This window comes from Daldinia childiae (assembly GCF_008694065.1).
Source record: "Daldinia childiae strain JS-1345 chromosome Unknown Scaffold5, whole genome shotgun sequence".
Taxonomy (NCBI): domain Eukaryota; kingdom Fungi; phylum Ascomycota; class Sordariomycetes; order Xylariales; family Hypoxylaceae; genus Daldinia; species Daldinia childiae.
The window spans coordinates 501371-519924 of NW_022984646.1; the positions used below are offsets into that span (position 1 = coordinate 501371).

An 18554-nucleotide genomic window follows, 5' to 3' on the forward strand; every position below is an offset into this window, starting at 1 on the left:
CAATGTCCTATCGGTTTCTGCGTTAACTGACTTTCTCACATCCACCAATTTTTCGGCTCAATATAATGAGAAGCAACCCACAATTCAAGGAATCAATATTTTCCTGAATCATTATGCGAAATCCACCGGGAATCTTGCTACAATCGGCTCATCCAAGACTTTCTCTTTGAGCGAGAGATCCGACACCTATGATCTTGGTAGTTGTCTGGTAGCTATGCGTGGTTTCTTCCGCTAGTGTCCGTGCGGCAACAGCTCGCATCCTTGTCAACGTCAATGTGAGCCATGGCGCCTTCTACCCCGAAGGCCCACTGGACCAGCTCATCATGAAATTCGGGTCTCAAAGGGGCCTATTCAAGTTAAACGACTTCCTGAAGATAAGAGTCAAGAGTACTCATCTAAAAGAAAGACGGAATAAGTCTGGCAAAGTCATTGAACGAATCAAATCTATCTACGGTCTTGCCAATAGGAATGATGGTTATAATAGCCCCCATCCCCCCATTGTGAGAGCGTTCGGAGCCGGAGCCAAGGACGTGCAGTTTTGGCTTGACGAAAATCCATCGTCGAAGCCACCGTCTGACGCTTCACCCACGGGCAAGAAGAAAGGTGGAAAGGCACCGAAGCCTCAGGGCAAGCCTGGTGCTGCTGGCGGAAAGTACATATCTGTTTTCGATCATTTCCTTACGTGTAAGCTATCGGACGTTTGAAGTAGCTAAGACATTCACCACTGACAATTGTATAGCACATGGAATTCGTATAGACAACACAAACCTGCCAGTCGTCAATGTCGGGAATAGGGAAAACCCCTCGTACCTACCCGCCCAAGTCTGCTATGTTGTACCAGGTCAGCCAGCTAAAACAAAACTTGACCCGTCCGAGACCCAGAATATGATTAAGTTTGCCGTTCGTAAACCTGTAGATAATGCTTTATCTATCGTCGGAAAAGGCCTGCAGACTGCGGGACTATCTCCCGATACAAACCCTCTTCTGGCAAGTCGCTGTTGTATTCATTTATTGTTGCTATGCTAACTAGGATATTCCTCGCAGAAGCAATACGGTATTTCTGTGTCTCCTGACCTCATTACCGTCCACGGTCGTGTTCTCCAGGGGCCGAGAGTCGTCTATAAACAAAACCAGCCTGCCCAAATGATGGCCGGTAGCTGGAAACATGGTGCCCCGTAACGCCGCGAGCCTCAAGTTCCACACTAGCACGGCATTGGAGAAATGGTCTTGTTTGTATGTTGACATGCCTGGATACCCGAGAGCCCAGACGTTCACGTCCGATAGTCTTAGGGAGCTTGTTCGTAAGCTTCACTTGGTGCTAATTGACGCTGGCATTGCTGCAAAGCAACCACTTCAGGTGCAGCGGGTTTCTTTGAGAGATACAGATGATTCTGCGCTTGAAGACTTCATTAAACAAGCAGCATCGTCGTTGAACCTCCTTTTTATTATTCTACCAGCGACCCCTATTCCACTGTACTACCGTATTAAACAGCTCGGCGACGTCAAGTATGGTATTCACACCATCTGTAGTGTCGGCAGCAAGATTGCTAAGCCTCAGGGGCAAGATCAATACTTCCGCAATTTGGCCCTGAAAGTCAATCTAAAATTGGGTGGTGACAACCAGGTTATCACTCCTGCCAACTTGGGAATAATTGGCGAAAACAAGACGATGGTAGTGGGTATTGATGTGACCCATCCATCCCCAGGATCAAGCAAGGTAGCGCCAAGCGTTGCTGGTATGGTAGCCAGCATCGATAACAAGCTCGGACAATGGCCTGGTATGCTGCGTGTCCAGAAGGGACGAGAAGAGATGGTGAAAGACCTCAAAGACATGCTCAAGTCACGCCTTCGTCTATGGCGTGAGAAGGGAAAACACGCAACACTTCCAGAGAACATTCTAGTATATCGCGATGGTGTCTCTGAAGGGCAATATCAGAAGGTCCTCGACGAGGAGCTACCACTACTACGTGCTGCATGTGCAGAGGTGTATCCGCCCCCAGACCAGAAAAAGGGGCTTCCGCGTCTAACTATGGTTGTAGTTGGAAAGCGTCATCACACGAGATTCTATCCGACTAAAGAAGCCGACGCAGACCGCTCGGGCAACACCAAGCCGGGGACTGTTGTAGATCGCGGGGTAACCGAGGCCCGCAGCTGGGATTTCTTTTTACAAGCACACGCAGCGCTCCAGGGGACAGCGCGGCCGGGGCATTATTTCGTCGTGATCGATGAGATCTTTCGCCAACGATATGGCGCTACGGGTGGCAAGTCCAAAACGCCAGGTGCTACGAAGAACGTAGCCGATGAACTACAGGAATTAACCCAAAGCATGTGCTACGTGTTCGGCCGTGCTACCAAGGCTGTCAGTTACTGTACGCCTGCGTACTATGCTGATATCTTGTGCGAGCGTGCTCGGAACTATCTTCATAATGTGTTTGATTCCCCGAGCAACTCAGCGGCGCCTTCCATGGCGGGCAGTACCAGTGGAGCTGGTGCAGGTACCGGACCCTCCCAGCAGGACGTGAAGATTCATCCGAAGTTGGAGAATAGTATGTTCTACTTGTGATTCTAGTTAAATATGGCAATCCCCTTTCCTACCTAGGTAGATAAAGGTGCAAGGTGTTGATTAGTATGCTTAAAGCTAAGGTGTATACCTACGAAAATATTGTATTGGTATCCGCCTCAAGAATGAATATCAAAGTACTCATTTAAACGCCCAAGCACCTAATGTGACTCGTTTGATAAACTCACGTGTAATTACTATAAGGTATCGTGCTCTAATCTCTTGCTATATATTATTTAAAGCCAACCTTGGCTCTCATAACTGAAGTTTTTCTACAGGTGGCTAGTATGGACTCACGAGCCCCTCAATTGGCTCTGTGAATATGAGAGATGATCGGTTAAATATTGTTTCATACCAATTTACTTCAGATTCTAACAACAATACGCACTAATTTATAAGTACCTGATATACCTATGCAGCTATTAAATTCTATGAATTCAATGATAAATAGTTTACGAGCCGGAAGCACGGCAGACTTGAGATAGGATTCTAATTAGTTGATGGATATAGGGGCAGTGCTATCCCCCGCTCGTGTGATCCCTGTCAAGGTCGAACTGAAGCTGACAATCCAACAGGTTCGCTTAATAAATAACAACAACATTCGCCGATAATAAGAGTAAGCTAGCTATTATGAAATCTTACTTTTGAAATTCATATCGTTATTGTCGAGAAACTTGGGTCATGGCCGAGAGTTATCAAGCTTCAATCGCTCTAGCACCGCCGAACGCTGAGGGAGGGATTATCTGCGATAAGTGCAAGGCCATAGATTTCCGTAAAGCCTTGGCAGTACCGCCGGCCAACCTCCGCGAGGCCATAGGCCGGAAATGCGGTGTTCTGCTTGATACGGACGCTTCGCGGTATGCGCGCTCGCTAAACACCGACTGTAGGCTTTGCCGCATTTTGCGTTCCACGATATGCTGGTATCATGGCCAGTGGTCGGATCCTGATATGCAGGCCGGACAGGATACTATCGACAAGTTTGAGTTATACGCGTTCGCTTCCTCGAGAAATGTGCCCTGGGGATTTAGAAAACCAGGACCCGATCAAGATTGTCATATCCTCATTACCCTTCCTGCTGGCTTCTTTGCTAGTTTCGGGGATCATTCTAGGGAGTGTGGCCGGGGTGACGCAGGATATGTATTCTGCTTTGCGGAACCTACTAAGCCGGGTCTCTTTAGGCCCCAAATAATTCCCCGACAATTTGATTATCAACGTGCCCGTCTCTGGTTGGAATTTTGTAAGAAATATCATGCGCAGCAATGTTGTAGTACGGTGGAGATTGTGCCGGGAATGGAATTGATTGATTGTGAGGCTTGGACAATCGTGAAGGCGGAGCCGGGCATGCGATGGGTAGCCCTGAGCTACCTCTGGAGACAGGAAGAGAGAACCGAGGTGCCTTTAGAAGCTAGTCACGAGTCTTCGTCCTCATGGCTCCCCTCTTCTGTTCCTAACTCCATTAAAGACGCTGCTACAGTAGTGAAACAGCTCGGGTTACGATATCTTTGGGTAGACCGCTATTGTATCAACCAAAGTAATGCGGAAGAAAAAGCTTTTCACATTTCGCAGATGGATGCGATCTACCGTGGTGCAGAACTGGTTATTATCACCGCGGCTGGGTCCGATGAACGCTACGGGTTGCCGGGGGTTGGATCTACGCCTCGCCTACAACAAGAAATTGTTCAACTTGAGTCCTCTACGATCTTCACTACCAGTCCCGACCCCCGCTGGCACGTGCAGGAGCATTCTCGGTGGTGGACAAGAGGATGGACGTTTCAAGAAGGGCTACTAGCTAATCGACGCCTTGTGTTTACTGAGCATCAGGCATATTTTGAATGCCATTGCGCAACTTGGATGGAATCGGTAGGCGGTCTCGAATTCATCCCAAACCCAGAGAATATCAGCTTATCGAGTATGAAATCGGCGCGCAAACGCTTATTCAAATCTTTGGGGAATACTATATCCGACAGACCGGACATACCCCCGAGCGTCAGTGAGGAGGGAACTGAGAAGTCCAATGGGGATTACCTAGTTGCAATTCGAATTAGAGAGTGGTGTCACTTGGTTCAGCGGTATACAGCACGGACACTAAGCCACGACTCAGATTCGCTGAATGCTTTCGCGGGAATCGCACGGGTGCTGAGTAAACTCGAACCTGCTACTCTTCACCTCATCGGTCTCCCATATGTCCTATCAGCAGATGATACCGAGCTCATCGAGAAGTATTTCTTGATATCTTTCTGCTGGCATCATAGAGGAGATAGTACTCCCAGGCGAAGACCAAATTTCCCCTCTTGGACTTGGGCCGGCTGGGAGGGATCCGTGGCATGGATGGGCGCTTGGATACTTAAAAGCAGGGAGGAGTGTTTCCCTAAGTGGCGTAATGTGCGTATTCAGCACTCAACGGACCAGCCTCGCCCCATTTCGGAGTACTTGGCGCAACACCGTTCGGCAGACTATGGTATTGCGCCACCCCTTTCAATCAGCTTCGAAGCTAGGGTGGTCCCTTCGTCGCTTTTCCAGTTTAATGTCAGAGAGCCTGGTGACGGCCGGCTGGCTTTCTCTAACAGAGGAAGCGAAGAAAACGCAAGCGACACTGATAGCGAGGACGACGATGAAGATGATAATAGCAATGATAGTGAGGGTGAATCTCACCGCGACGGCAACAATAGCAACGATGATGGTAGTAATGATGAAACCCAGAACGATGACGAAGACGACGATGAGGATAATGAAGACTCGCTAGAAAACGATACAGTTGTCGCCGATCCGAATGACTGGGTCTTGTGGACCATCGATAGACACGGCGTGCCCGATCGGATAGCAAAGCCTACGAACACGCCGAGGGAGTTTCTTGATCACTTAGATGATGGTACCTGGACGTGTCTCCTGATTGGAGATTTCTGGGGGAATAACGGATTCACACACGAGAGGTTTCTCTTGGTCGTGGAATGGTTGGATGAGAATACGGCAACCCGGGTTGGCGCCCTTGTACTCGAACAGCATCCTTATTTAGATGCTGCTTATCCTGATTTATTTGATGAGACTGGTCTGGATTGGAGAAGTGTTCGGTTGGTTTAACGGTGTTGAGTACCTAAGGGAGTGAGAACGGGATATTTCGTTGAGTGTACATGTATAACCGCCATATTTCGGTTTTCTACTTGTTCTTATATTGTCATATAACATCTTTATAAGAGGAACAAGTACACATAGACTATTTTCAAGGTTGTACAACATAATGCTTCTGGGTACCTAATTCGATTATACTAATAGCGCTTAAGGCGACTAGGGAAACAGATGTAGGTATACAAGCCAGACCTTAGGTAAATTGCCTAGTAATATGTAAAAGGTTTTAATACCTACGTCATAAGGCCGTATTCTTTTTCTTTTCGATCATGATCAGTATGAGGCTTAGCGACAGCCACCAAATATATTTATAGTTAGGATTGGATGTGGATTAGGTATCTGTTAGGCAATAAATAATTGTGGTGGCTATGTCTTAATCTACGAATGACAGCAAGTCTATAGCACAGCTGTGATTATAAGCGGGGTACCTATTTCAACATCTCACCGTCGCGTAGCCTTACGTTCGTTTACTATCATCATTACAGATAGAGCTCTTCACAGATAAAATAATTATTAATATTTTCTCAATATTAACATGGAGGCGTTAGCTGCGTTTGGTCTGGCCGCTAATATTGCACAGTTCGTTGTTATTGCTGGACAGACCATTGAAAAAACAGTATATCTTTCAACTAAGCAGCAAAGTTTGCTGGCCGAGAATGCAGACCTTGAAAAAATAATCCAGGAGTTCGTCGGCGCGGTTCCGATGATACAGCGATTGGACTCAAATATTGTTGGAAGTGACCCTAGACTCAAGACACTAGCAGAGGATGGCAAACGCATAGCAGATGAGATCCAGGGAAGGTTCGACAGTATTAAAGCACGAAGAGCTAAACGGAGGCGCACTGAGCGCCTATTTGCGACCTTAAAGGAGTTAAGAATGAAAGATGAACTAGATTCGTTAAGCAGTCGACTCGCAGCTTTCCGAAGCGAGATTACACTACATATTAGCTTAAAACTCCTGTAAGTTAGACGTTATTGAAACTTGGTAATAGAAGGCTTATCAGAATAGGGATCATCAAGAGCAAATAAGGCAGAATTTAAATGGGTATACTGATAGCAATCATGCTTATAAAAGTCGCATTGAAGCCCAATTAGGAGAACTCACTGAGAAGATAGACAGTCTCACATTTACCGAGTCTCTTGATGAAGGGGACGAGAAAGTCTGGAGGGGTACCTCGAAGCAGCTCGGAGAGCTTGTAATAGGGTTTAACTCTTGGTATCCCCAGATGCTAGACTTCCAGAAAACCCAGAGGATCATCAACAGTCTAGAGTTTAGTCAGATTGAAGAGCGGCGAAACGCCATTCTAGATGCACACAAAAACACTTATAAATGGGTCTTTGATGGCGACGTTGCGAATCTAAAATCTTGGCTTACGGCGGAAGACGCTCCCATATATTGGATAACTGGAAATGCCGGCTCTGGAAAGTCAACACTAATGAAATACATCCGCGAACACCCCCGACTAACTGCTCGACTCAGGACCTGGGCTGGAAGCCGGAAACTCTATGTCGCGTGCCATTTCTTCTGGGGCGCGGGCACTCCGATGCAGCAGTCACAAGAAGGGCTGCTTCGTACACTACTTTTCCAGGTCTTGCTCGAATGTCCGAATCTAGTCTCTCGGGTATTTCCTGAACAATATGGAAGACCACTACGTCATTGGGAAGTCTCTAGAGTGCTTAGGTGGACAGCTAAGGAGCTCCTTGATGCATTGATTTTGCTCCCCTCAGTTATAAGTCCAGACTGTCTGTTCATCTTCATCGACGGCCTGGATGAATATAGCGGGGAGCACGATTCACTGCTGGAAATAATCAAGTCCCTTGGTAAAGTGCAGAATATCAAGCTGTGCGTTGCTAGCCGTCCTTGGCTTGACTTTATCGATGCTTTCGAAGGCAGTCCCTGGAAATTATATCTACAGAATCTAACAATGCCTGATATCGAAACTTACGTTCACGACCATCTAGGATCGCATTCTCGATTCAAGCAACTGAGCATCCGGGATGAGGATGCCGCTCGGGGACTTGTAGATAAAATCACTAAAAGAGCTCAGGGGGTGTTTCTATGGGTCTACCTAGTCGTCAAATCCATGATTAGAGGACTGATCAATGCAGACAGTATGAAAGATTTGCACCGCAGGTTGGATGACTTACCTCAACAGCTGGAAGACTTTTTCGACCGAATACTGGCTTCCATTGACGACTTCTACAAAACCCGAACGGCCCGGGTATTTCTGGTATTAGCCCATGCTCGGACTCCTATGACTCTCATTTCCTTCTATTTTCTTGACCGTGAAGAAGGACTACCTTTCGATCCGGAGTCATTCCTTCTAGAATGGCCAGCAGTGAATGAGACAGAGCTCGAAGTGATAACGACGAAGAAAAGACAATTAATTGCGCAATGCAAGGATCTAATACAAATAATCGAGCGACCAAAGGATCCTATTATGTTTAACTTCACCGCTAGCTTCCTGCATCGTACAGTTATCGACTTTATCAGCCAACCGCGCATCCATGGAAATCTTGTTGAGGCTGCCGGAGCAGGTTTCAGCCCATAACGACACTTTTTGAGACCAATGCTAGACAGTTCGAATCCTTAATCCATCTACTACCAAGGGTATATTTAAAGCCGTACTTACGAAACTGGTACCTGGCTTCTATTTTTACGCTCGCGAAATAGAAGTGTCCCTTGGTATATCGGAAACACAACAGCTGGACCGGATAAACGAATCACTTATCAGCTATTTGGGAGCGAGGGGCATGACAACTTATTCATTCAATCAAGCACTTTCTAAACTCTTTGATGGCCAAAATAGCTTTGATAATATTCCATCTTTTGGCTCCTTTCTTGACCTTGCAGTTCATTGTGGGTTACGCCTCTATGTTAGCGACAAAGAGAAGAAAATGGATACCTTACTTAAGTCACTTGATCCGACGCTGTGTATTGAACAAGCTTCGGGCTTTTTAATTAGTCGAGTCCCTAATGAGTTACAATCACGGCGGCGTCCGACTATTCCCGGTAGACAACCCTACAGCAACACTTTCCACATGTTTACTGCAATAGAGGCAGAGCTGTATAACTACCAACTGAAGATGTCACAATCGATAAATCCAGTGAGAGTCCGGGTAGAACAGACATCTGAATTATCGGAGCCTAAAATGACGCCAGTTACCGTGCTGCAGGAAGAGCCCAAGACGAGGGGGTTCAAAAGGCTATTACTAAAGTTACGACGATAAACGAGATACTCCAGATACATTTCCTTGTTGACACTATATTACTCTCACCCATACCCTTAATATATCGAGCTGTGCGTACATACTATAACCAGCTTAAAATGTATATTAATGTTTCCAAATATAATGGCAAGTGTATTAGAGTCAGGATGAAGAAGCATCTTATTCATTGAAGGGCTTCGGATTAATCTCATTTGCATAACAATACGTTAAGCAGCATGTCTCTAGTACATAACTCGGTAGTCCTTTATATCACATAGGCATGGTTTTATCAGCCCCTATAGACCCCACGATTGATACAAAGCTTAATCTAATGTATAATGTAGTATATTTGCGCAGGTACACTCAATGGATACCCCATCATATAATCTAAAGGATTATATAGTATCTCAAGGGCACCAGCTTTATTTCGATAACGAGAATACTTACCAGTCCCTAAATTTATATATTTGGCCAAACAGACCAGGTTCCTGGAATGCATGCCTGCATTAGATCATAACTTCTACTAGTAATTACTTCATACATCGATTATGAGTGCCTGGTTTATTTTATCCGCTGTCCATCATGATGCCCTTCATGAAATAGCTGACGTGCAGATAGCCTGGCATCCATACGTGATACTGTGTTGCCGAACCCCATTCCCCCCTCCCTTAAGAGACGGACTATCTACCCCGTAAGCTAAGGAGGCAATATTCAATCTTAATATGATCATCCCATGACCTAATTTATTGCCTACCATTCACATCGCAGCCCCCAAAGCTCACTAACTACAGTACTTTAGTAATACAAAGAAAGCCATAATAAAGATCAACGAGGCCTAGGTGTGGTGATTTTAATATAATTACCTGTATTTTGGTCTATACTGGGATGTTATATTGTCTTCAACCTTCCTGCCCTCTTACTTTGATATTCTTAGAAATAGTTTTGAGGCGCTTAATGTAGTCTTGTGTGACATCTAAGCATACACCATAGCACACCGGCTATATTAATCTGCCAACCAGTCAAATCGCTTTGCCCCGGATTGATTGGGGAGCCGTGGAGATTAACCTGGAGAAAGCGGTATTGCCTCCTTGGTCTCGAACCCTGTACCCCAGGTCTATTCCGATTGTCCGGGGCTAGATCTGGCAGTTGACTGTGGAGAATCATGTAGGCCATAAAGAAATAAGTTTTGGTTTCCTATACCAAGCTTAGGGAGGAAATTCCCAATTGGTCCTGGTAATCAGGTGCGGCAAACCCAATTTAGTGAGCATCTTACCCGAGACTAATCCCAGAAGCCCACGAGGTTTTCAGGCTAAACATGATCCCCTACATGGATGCAGAGAGGTAGTGAAAGCTTCCCGTAATAAGAAGTATATAAAGAGCAAGTCAGCATCTCATAAAGTGAAGACGGCGAGATCCTCAACTGTACTAAGTTTATCACCATGTTGCCCTCCTTTCTTCTCACGGCTGCCACCCTATTCACAGGGGCTCTCACAGCGCCCTCGGGGTTCCTCCCTCAAATTGGAGACCTTTTCCATGGAAGTAACAGCAATGCCATCCAGACCCGACAAGGTGGTTACTTCTGGTCTTCCTGGTCGGAGGGTGGCGGTACATTTCGGTGCAACAACGGTGGCGGCAGTGCGTATAGCGTAACCTGGCAAAGCAGCGGTGGCTCAAGCGGCTTCGTCTGTGGAAAGGGATGGAGCCCAGGTGGCAACAGGTAAGTAGTTTACTAATAGTCAAATATTTGAACAGATATGTTGTAGTAATTGTACCTATATTAACATAACTCTCTAGAGCCGTCACATACTCTGGCACATACGAGCCCAAGGGACCGAGCTACCTAGCCGTATACGGTTGGACCCGCAACCCACTAATCGAGTATTACATCATGGATGCCCATGGAGATCTTCTCCCTAATGAGCCCTGGACTTCCAAGGGCAACTTCACCATCGACGAGGGAACGTACGAAGTATTCACTAGTACTCGTGTGAACAAGCCTTCTATCATTGGAACGACAACCTTTCAGCAGTATTGGTCTGTCCGTACCGAGCAAAGAGTCGGTGGAACCATTAGCACCGGAAAGCACTTTGATGCGTGGTCTAAACTCGGCCTCAGGCTGGGAGGTCATGACTACAGTGAGAATACCCTGCTTCTGATAAGATTCACATCTCTTCGCCGGTATTAGTACTAACACTTTCAATCTTATAGTGATTCTCGCGACAGAAGGATACACTAGTGGGTCTACTACAAGCAACGGAACTTCCTCTATTACTCTGGGTTAGGAGATGATATTTCGGTCACTTGTCCAACTTACGGATTACATGAAATCACTGTCCTGCTTTACTGGTAGGCTCGTATATTAGCTTTAAAAGAACTTGAATCACCAATGTTAAATCCTACCATAATTGAGTGATCCTATTATAATCACAGCGGTAATTCGGTACCTATTTCATAAGGCTACTGGAAATCCCTAACAAATTTACAGCCCAATTACCAGATTATCAATGGTGTATTCTTCGTACATTGTATACATAACACCGAAATCTCATTTTAATCATACCATATTCTATCTTACATGCTTTCACACCGAATAGACATGATCAATTACGAATAATAACCCGTTTTTTTAACTCAATACCTTAAGACAAAATACCCCCAGCCCAAATAGCCGCTATACATTAGGTAAATAGGAGGTGGGGGATAATGGGTGTAGTCTCCACTATAGGGGGAGGGGGCGACGATATGCAGCACTCATACGCGACGGAGTTTTCATCGCTATTAGTACACTTCAACAGATAGGAGGTAAGTACCTATTCAACCATGTCTTCCGCCCGAGCCCAACTCCTTTCCACATACCTATCCGCTTGCTTCCAGACTAGTCACAGTGTGACCACATACAAGCACAAGAAAGCAGCTAAGTAAAGAGTAAACAATCCTGGCCAACCAAGTCCGCCAGGGTTTACATGGCGACCTTCCCTTATTATGTTCCTCTCAAAACTCCTTATTAGACAGGCATCCAACTAGCACGGATATAAATCAGCTCAATGGCTACTTGGTGAAGAGGAAACCGTTCTGACGCAACTTTTCCACATCGACCCCCGCAGCACGAATTGCCTCCACGTACTTTTCATTTTTCTCTTGGGCCTCGCGCTCGCGTCGCGCTTTGGTCTTACTCGACCCGCTCGGCGCCACACCATTCATTAGCACCTTCTTGTCGCTCGGCGTGTAGTTGCAAAACTCAATGGATAAGCTTCCGCCGCCGCCGCCGCCGCCGCCATGGTCGTAACCCGCCGACCGGCAGGATGATGACCGCACGCGGCCGCTGCTAGGCGTTCGTGGCTCGCCGCCCTTGCGGTGTTGCCGGCTCCATGATCGCTGCTTGCGCAGGGCTAGAGAGGAACTTGAAGAGGAGGAGGAGGTCCGTTGGCGTGGGAGAGGCGTCGGCGATATCGATTCTTCGCGCAGTGTATAACATGCTGCTGATGAGGATACTTTGCGTGGCGAAGTCATCGGGCCGCCGTAGTGGCTGCTACTGCCGTAATGACGGGCGCCAGATGAGGGAGCGCGAGGTCGCGGCCGGCGGTGGTCGCTGTGGTGCCCATGGTGGTATTGCGATGAGCTTGACGAGTTTCGACGGCCACCGGAGTGAGGATGATGATAGTAGGAAGATGATGGTGAAGGCATTATGAGTGAGTCGTTTATATTGGAACTTAGTACTGCGGCTTGTGGCGCCCGGGGTTGCGGCATGTGAATCATGAGTCCCGATATGTCTGCGCCAGTGCTGTACTCGTATGGAAGCTCTGCCTGCTGGTTATGCATTGAGAGATTGAGTGATACGTTGTTATGCATTGAGCTGCTGCTGTGGCTATGGCTATGGCTCCGACCACCGTGCTGGCGGTGACCGTTCGCTTGTTGTGGCGTATCCCACCACCCCGGGCTTGACATACCGCCCCCATTATCGGAAACGTACGACGGCCCTGCGCCTGGAGAGACGATGTAGGCCAAATGCCGTTTTGGCTATCATTACTAAGAATGCCTTCCATCGGCCACTCTGCCGAGCTTGTACTCCGCAGTTTGGGCTGTGATTTCTGCTGATGGAGCGAGGTTTCGTTTGAACCTATTAGATCAAGTGTCTGTTGATAGAAGATATCGTCGTCCAGCGCCGGGGTTGCCATGGGTGTGTTCAAGTCAATGTCGTGTCCTTTGCCTGCGGAGTCGATACTAGTAGACGGAGCTAGCACATCATCGCAGAACGGGTCATCGAAATGACCGCTTACGAAATTCATTATATCGTCCGAGTTATGATCGGTAGGTATCCGACCGGTGAGTGGCGGTGATAAGGGTAGATTATTCGAAATGGACGTTTCTTCTAGTTTAACATCACCTAATCCGCTTAGATCAAAGTCCACTGGGAGATCGTAACAGGCACTATCATCTGTCTTCAACGAATCTCCCATTATTGCCGTGCTTACTTCCATCGGGGGTCCTTGATGCTTATGTGGCTTCGACCAATGCGTCGCTCGGCGTAATGCGGAGCAGACCGAGCTCAAAACACGATTATGCTTACGTGGGCTTAGGGAACCTTGGTTTGCAAGAGGTGAATCTTGAGGTGCTGTAGCATTTCCTTTAGGTGACTCTATGGAGAGTCTAGAGATGCCCTCCAAGCGAAGTAGTTCGGAGTCTGAAATCGAACCGTTGGACAATATAGGATCTGATATGAGAGGGGCAGCGAGCTCTAATGGTACTGACTTGCTTTGTTCTGAAGAGGATGGTATCGAGGAAAAGTCTAGCGAAATGGATGAGCCAGATGTTTCGCTTCGAGACTGTCCAGATTGCGTGTCCTGATCGGTGGACGACGAATTGGACAAGTCAGCATCGAGATTCTCGAGTAGGATAGACGGACTGGGCGGATTTGCGAGTAAGTCATTGCCACCACCAAGAGCCGAGGTTTCTGAAGAATCAAAGGCAAGGAACTGTTCAAAGAAGTTGTTATCGCTTGCCACCCCCAGCTCCTCACTCTCAGGCCAGTAAGATGCTTGGTTTTGGTCTTTGTCTGTCGGGTAGTGCACTGCCGTGAAGGCCATAACGTCGAAAGGCGGGGAGCGCAGCTCCAAAATTGAGTATTCACACGGAAAATTAGAGCTGTTGCTGCTTGGAGCTTGAAAAAAACGTGGAAAGCTTTCTCAAGAAAGAGGTTTGATGGCACAACCAGTGCCCTTGTATCTTGAGATATGGAAGTCAACAAAACATGAGAAGTCTGGCACAGCAACGACAGGTATGCAAATAATGTAAGCCACGATTAAGGCTGAGGCTAAAAGGTGATCATCTCCGGCATCAAAAACAACGAGTGAAAATAGGTAAATGGTATGAAGGAATGTGTGTGAAGCATCAAGTAAATCGGGGCCTAAGGCAACCCATTCCATGGGGGAGGGTCCTTTAAAGATGAACAGCATCGTCCACATCTCTCAATCCCTTCAATAGACAACGAAGCACCCCCACATAGGGGGTTCCTATACACACCATAACGTCCCATCGCGCGAGTAAAATAACAAAGAGAGCTCTCAAAGAAAGTAACCATGGCCGTTGTTGACCGATGAATAGTTATAATGAAGCTCAAGTCCATCGAAAAAGATAGTTCCGCGGGTGGGGCTAACACAAAGAGTCGTTGGAATGTAAGTTCATCTTATGGAGGAACGAGTAGGTCATACCCAAAAAAGGCATCGTCAACCATCTAAAACCTCTCTCTTGGCTCGCTTCTTCACTGGGTCGGTCTTCCCCGACCGTTGAAGAAGCGCCACAGATGTGCGTAATTGATTAATCAGGGGCAATTTGAGCAATGCGGCTCAAATCCTAGACATTCAAGATGCCGACAATAACCCCAACTCAACTACCAGTGCATATTACACATTAGCACTCATTAATATTCAGAAAGTTGTCTAACTTTAGTTTTCAATTTACCTAGGTATGCATCGTTTGGAAAGTGTTGGAACATTTATTCTTTGTGTTCTTTTCAAAATCTTCTATTCATAGTCCCTATGAGAAGGTATTCTTTTAACACAAAGCCGATACACAGTCGAGGGACAAGCGGATTTCCGAAAACAATGCAGTATTCGCACAGACCACCAACTAAGATGACTAGGTACCTAAGGTAATGAAGGATAGTCTTCGGCCGTAACAACCTCAACCTTAAAATTAACTATAGCATCAAGGAATATTCCTATAGCAACCTCGGAATTATCCGCTATGGCATATGTGTATTTGGATATGTGTTAAGATAATTGGACAATAGGCCCCCAGACTAATATTTCATCTTGTCTCATCTGAAGGTATTTTATTACACCAAGTATAACTAAGTCAATAGTTACTAGTATAGACTTTAGCTAGTTAAGGACGCTTCGTTTTTTTCCACAACCCCCTGAAGCATATAACTATCTCCATCAGAAATATTACTAGTACCATCGCTTCCACGTTGACCACGTGCAAAAAATGCAGGGATCGACAAGGTTTTCGACGCTAGATATGATGATACTTGCTAAGTATAAAGATGTTATCATAAAGCCCTTTGTACAGCAATCATGGACATCTACAATGAGAATACGCCACGAACATTTCGTCCGCACCACACCATCTCTATCATCATTCATGTCGCTACGGTTAGCCTTGTTAGTGTTAGCTAGTAGTACTGTGTATGCTTCCTATACAATCATTATTACCAACAATATCGCCAAAGACACTGCTATTATCTTGATGTAATAGCATGCAGGCTCTCATCTTACCAACGGGCATAAAACTATCTTGGGAAGTTGTGTGCCATGAGAGGCTTATATGAGTTTTTCAAAAACCGTCGATGATCAGATACATATTGGCAATTGTATAAAGACTCTCGATACCCTATAATGTTATCAATACAAAAGAAGTTCATATCTTTACCGTCCCTCGTTTGTTTCTTACTAACAAAGCAGTCATAATAGAGACCACGTAACTCTGCCCTCCGTAGTAAAATTGGCGATTGACTACCACTTGTTTTATCTTATTTCTACTCTTGATTGGCCTCTTTCGATGAGATCAGGGCCTTCGCGCGATTAGAAAAAGATGACCCCATTACTTAGGTAGTAAGTAACCCTAGTCCGGCAAAAAAGTCCATGATCTCAAGATATAATAAAGATTGAAATAACTAGGGATAGAAAAACTAAGGTAATCCGAGCGGAGCGGGTTCCGATGTGACATCATTTCAAGGGATGAAAAATATAGCTTTCAAATATCATTAAGGGCTCTCGCCCCGAACCTACCGCAATTATGGGGATTCTTTATTAAAGATACCAAGGGAGATCGGTTCTCGCATAGCGGTCATCACTACCATCGAAAAACTACTTTGGATGATTTACATTTCCGTATACTTCCGTACACCGAGCCGAGCCGGCCTAGAAGTGTGGGTTCCTTGCTCCGAGGTACAATACCGCTACGGAATATCATTTAGTGCAAATACGCGGTACAAATCTGTATCATATATGCATTTAAAGGAATTATTAAAAATAGATAGACTAGCATTTATTACCTAATCCTAGCATTTCCGGACGGATTAAGGTTCAGCCTTATTTAGTTCCCGTCTCATGCAGTTCGGCTCTTACCGGTTTAACCTTAACATTAAACTTACGGTAACGTTAACAAAGTTATGTGGAGTTAAGTTTCAAAGTTGGGGTCTCGCATTGCATTATTGCGCATGAAGACCAACCTCATCATCCACTCGGAATAGTGTCAAAATAAACGACACCTCTTATTAACAATTACGCGATTCCTGAGCGCCTATACTTGACTACTTCTTATACTCTTATACTATATTTCAGATTATTAAACTCCACATGGTTGGCGTCGCAGGAAAGTCGCAGGCTTGCAATACCTGCAGACTGAAGCGATTGAAGGTACGCGATTAATAGCACATGACGTAATCAACAATCAATACGGGTGTCGATCCGGATACTTTTGATATCCCTTATCCCTACTTTGATATTTCCAGGGATGATGGATGAGCTTATAATCTATACTAACTATTCTCTATTCTGCTAAACTGCTAAACTCGCTAGCATTTATATTGGTAGACTTTGCTGACGCCATGCCATGATAGTGTGATATGACACGACCCTTTTGTTTAAAATGCATCAAATCAAAACGACAATGTACTGGTTATGGTCGAGATCTGATCTTCGTCAATCGGACTCCTTCATGTCCGTCGACTACTGCGATGTCGGTATTGTCGGGGCTCAGAGCGCAAGAGGTGCCGAAAAGCGCTTCGCCTAATCCAAAAGCAGAAGCAACCTTGCACCAACTGTTCTCCGAGTCTTCGCACAATTGCCGGGAGTTTCGGATGTACGCTGTCGAGCTACTGGAAGCTATGTATCTCCCAAAACAGTCCGTGTCTAGTGAGGGGAGCTTTTCATGGGTCTACCATGTAACAGATCTCAATGAGCCTAGCAAATCACTCGATACCGCCCTCTTCGCATTCTGTCTCGCCCAGCTCCATGTTACTGGTACAGGAGGTCCTTCATTATATCAATGTCTTGACCATTATAACACTGCCCTACAGCATCTCTACTCCGATTTAGCCGACTCGGAAAGGAGGTTTCGAGAAGAAACATTGGCCGCTATAGTGGTACTGTCGACATGTGAAGTACGTACAGAGGATATCTTGAAGTACCCTAGCAAGACTTGAGTAGCCTTTGAGCCAAGATATTATCTAATATATCTCTTAGTACCATACTTCCTTCTTGATCATAGCATTGCTGACAAAGATTATAGCTCTTTGTATGTCCTGCAGAAAATGGCTGGAGTGTCCACGCACGCGGTATCGCAGAGATCCTTCGATTGCGTGACCCGGGAATGAAGAGTACTCCAGCATGGCGACATCTGTTTTCGCGTATGAGGATTGTCTGCGTAAGTATAAGGAAGGAAGCCTTCCAGTTTCTTTTCTAACTATCTAGCAGACCCTAGAAGCTCTGACGAAGAGGCAAGCACAAATTCTCGAAAACGATATATGGCGACAAATTGTAACCGAGTCAGGTTTAACCGTAGCTCTTGACGAGGTTTATAGGATGATTGCCGACTTCCCTGGCATTCTTGAACGAGCAGTTGCCCTCCCTTCAATTAACGACCAGAGTGTTCTTCTAAAGGAATCGGCGGCAGTTACGCAGTCAATATTAGCCATGGTGGAGTCGGTAGAATCATGGCACGATGCATTCTGGAAAGCTTCACCGACTCCTCGATCCTGGTCTGTAACAAGTCGCGCGGTGAATCCGGCCGATGCCGACCCTTCAAACAAGATCTTTCCTTTCTGCTTTGAGTTCGAATCACTCGGCGTCGCAGTCCCTGTCGTCATGTGCTGGTCGGTTGGTACTCAGCTATATAGCACTGTTATTCAAATACATAACCTTGTTCAAGCAAGGCTAGGCCGGCAGATTGATCTCAAAGATCTCCTATCTCAAGCTTGTCCCACAGTGATAGACGCAGCGAGCCCATCGGAATCTCCAAACCAGAGCACTCTGTTACCTAATACAGGTACTAGCCGTTCGATACAAGATATTCAAGGCGAGGGGACAAGGATGGCACGTTATGTTTGCCAGTCAATGGAGTATTTCCATCGCATAGAAATGGGAACATATGGTGGCCA

The 18554-nt window shown here is 46.1% G+C and overlaps 5 protein-coding genes across 5 annotated transcripts; 4 read left to right on the top strand and 1 right to left on the bottom strand.

Annotated features, from left to right (window-relative positions):
* Positions 1-323: 323 nt before the first annotated feature.
* Positions 324-2563, top strand: GL218_05296 (Protein argonaute 1A; the record flags this gene model as incomplete). The annotated part of the gene is made up of 4 exons (XM_033581947.1): positions 324-684; positions 740-987; positions 1045-1093; positions 1158-2563. The coding sequence occupies 4 exons, from the start codon at positions 324-326 to the stop codon at positions 2561-2563; spliced, it is 2064 nt and encodes a 687-aa protein (XP_033434793.1).
* Positions 2564-3241: 678 nt separating this feature from the next.
* On the top strand, positions 3242-5638 carry GL218_05297 (uncharacterized protein; the record flags this gene model as incomplete). Its single annotated transcript, XM_033581948.1, has 1 exon — positions 3242-5638. One exon carries the CDS (start codon positions 3242-3244, stop codon positions 5636-5638), a length of 2397 nt encoding a protein of 798 aa, XP_033434794.1.
* Positions 5639-6218: 580 nt separating this feature from the next.
* On the top strand, positions 6219-8235 carry GL218_05298 (Vegetative incompatibility protein HET-E-1; the record flags this gene model as incomplete). The annotated part of the gene is made up of 2 exons (XM_033581949.1): positions 6219-6643; positions 6693-8235. The coding sequence occupies 2 exons, from the start codon at positions 6219-6221 to the stop codon at positions 8233-8235; spliced, it is 1968 nt and encodes a 655-aa protein (XP_033434801.1).
* Positions 8236-10332: 2097 nt separating this feature from the next.
* GL218_05299 (Endo-1,4-beta-xylanase A) lies at positions 10333-11175 on the top strand (the record flags this gene model as incomplete). The annotated part of the gene is made up of 3 exons (XM_033581950.1): positions 10333-10610; positions 10688-11028; positions 11102-11175. 3 exons carry the CDS (start codon positions 10333-10335, stop codon positions 11173-11175), a joined length of 693 nt encoding a protein of 230 aa, XP_033434802.1.
* A 766-nt stretch (positions 11176-11941) lies between these two features.
* On the bottom strand, positions 11942-13977 carry GL218_05300 (Regulatory protein wetA; the record flags this gene model as incomplete). Its single annotated transcript, XM_033581951.1, has 2 exons — positions 11942-12876; positions 13011-13977. The coding sequence occupies 2 exons, from the start codon at positions 13975-13977 to the stop codon at positions 11942-11944; spliced, it is 1902 nt and encodes a 633-aa protein (XP_033434684.1).
* Positions 13978-18554: the final 4577 nt, after the last annotated feature.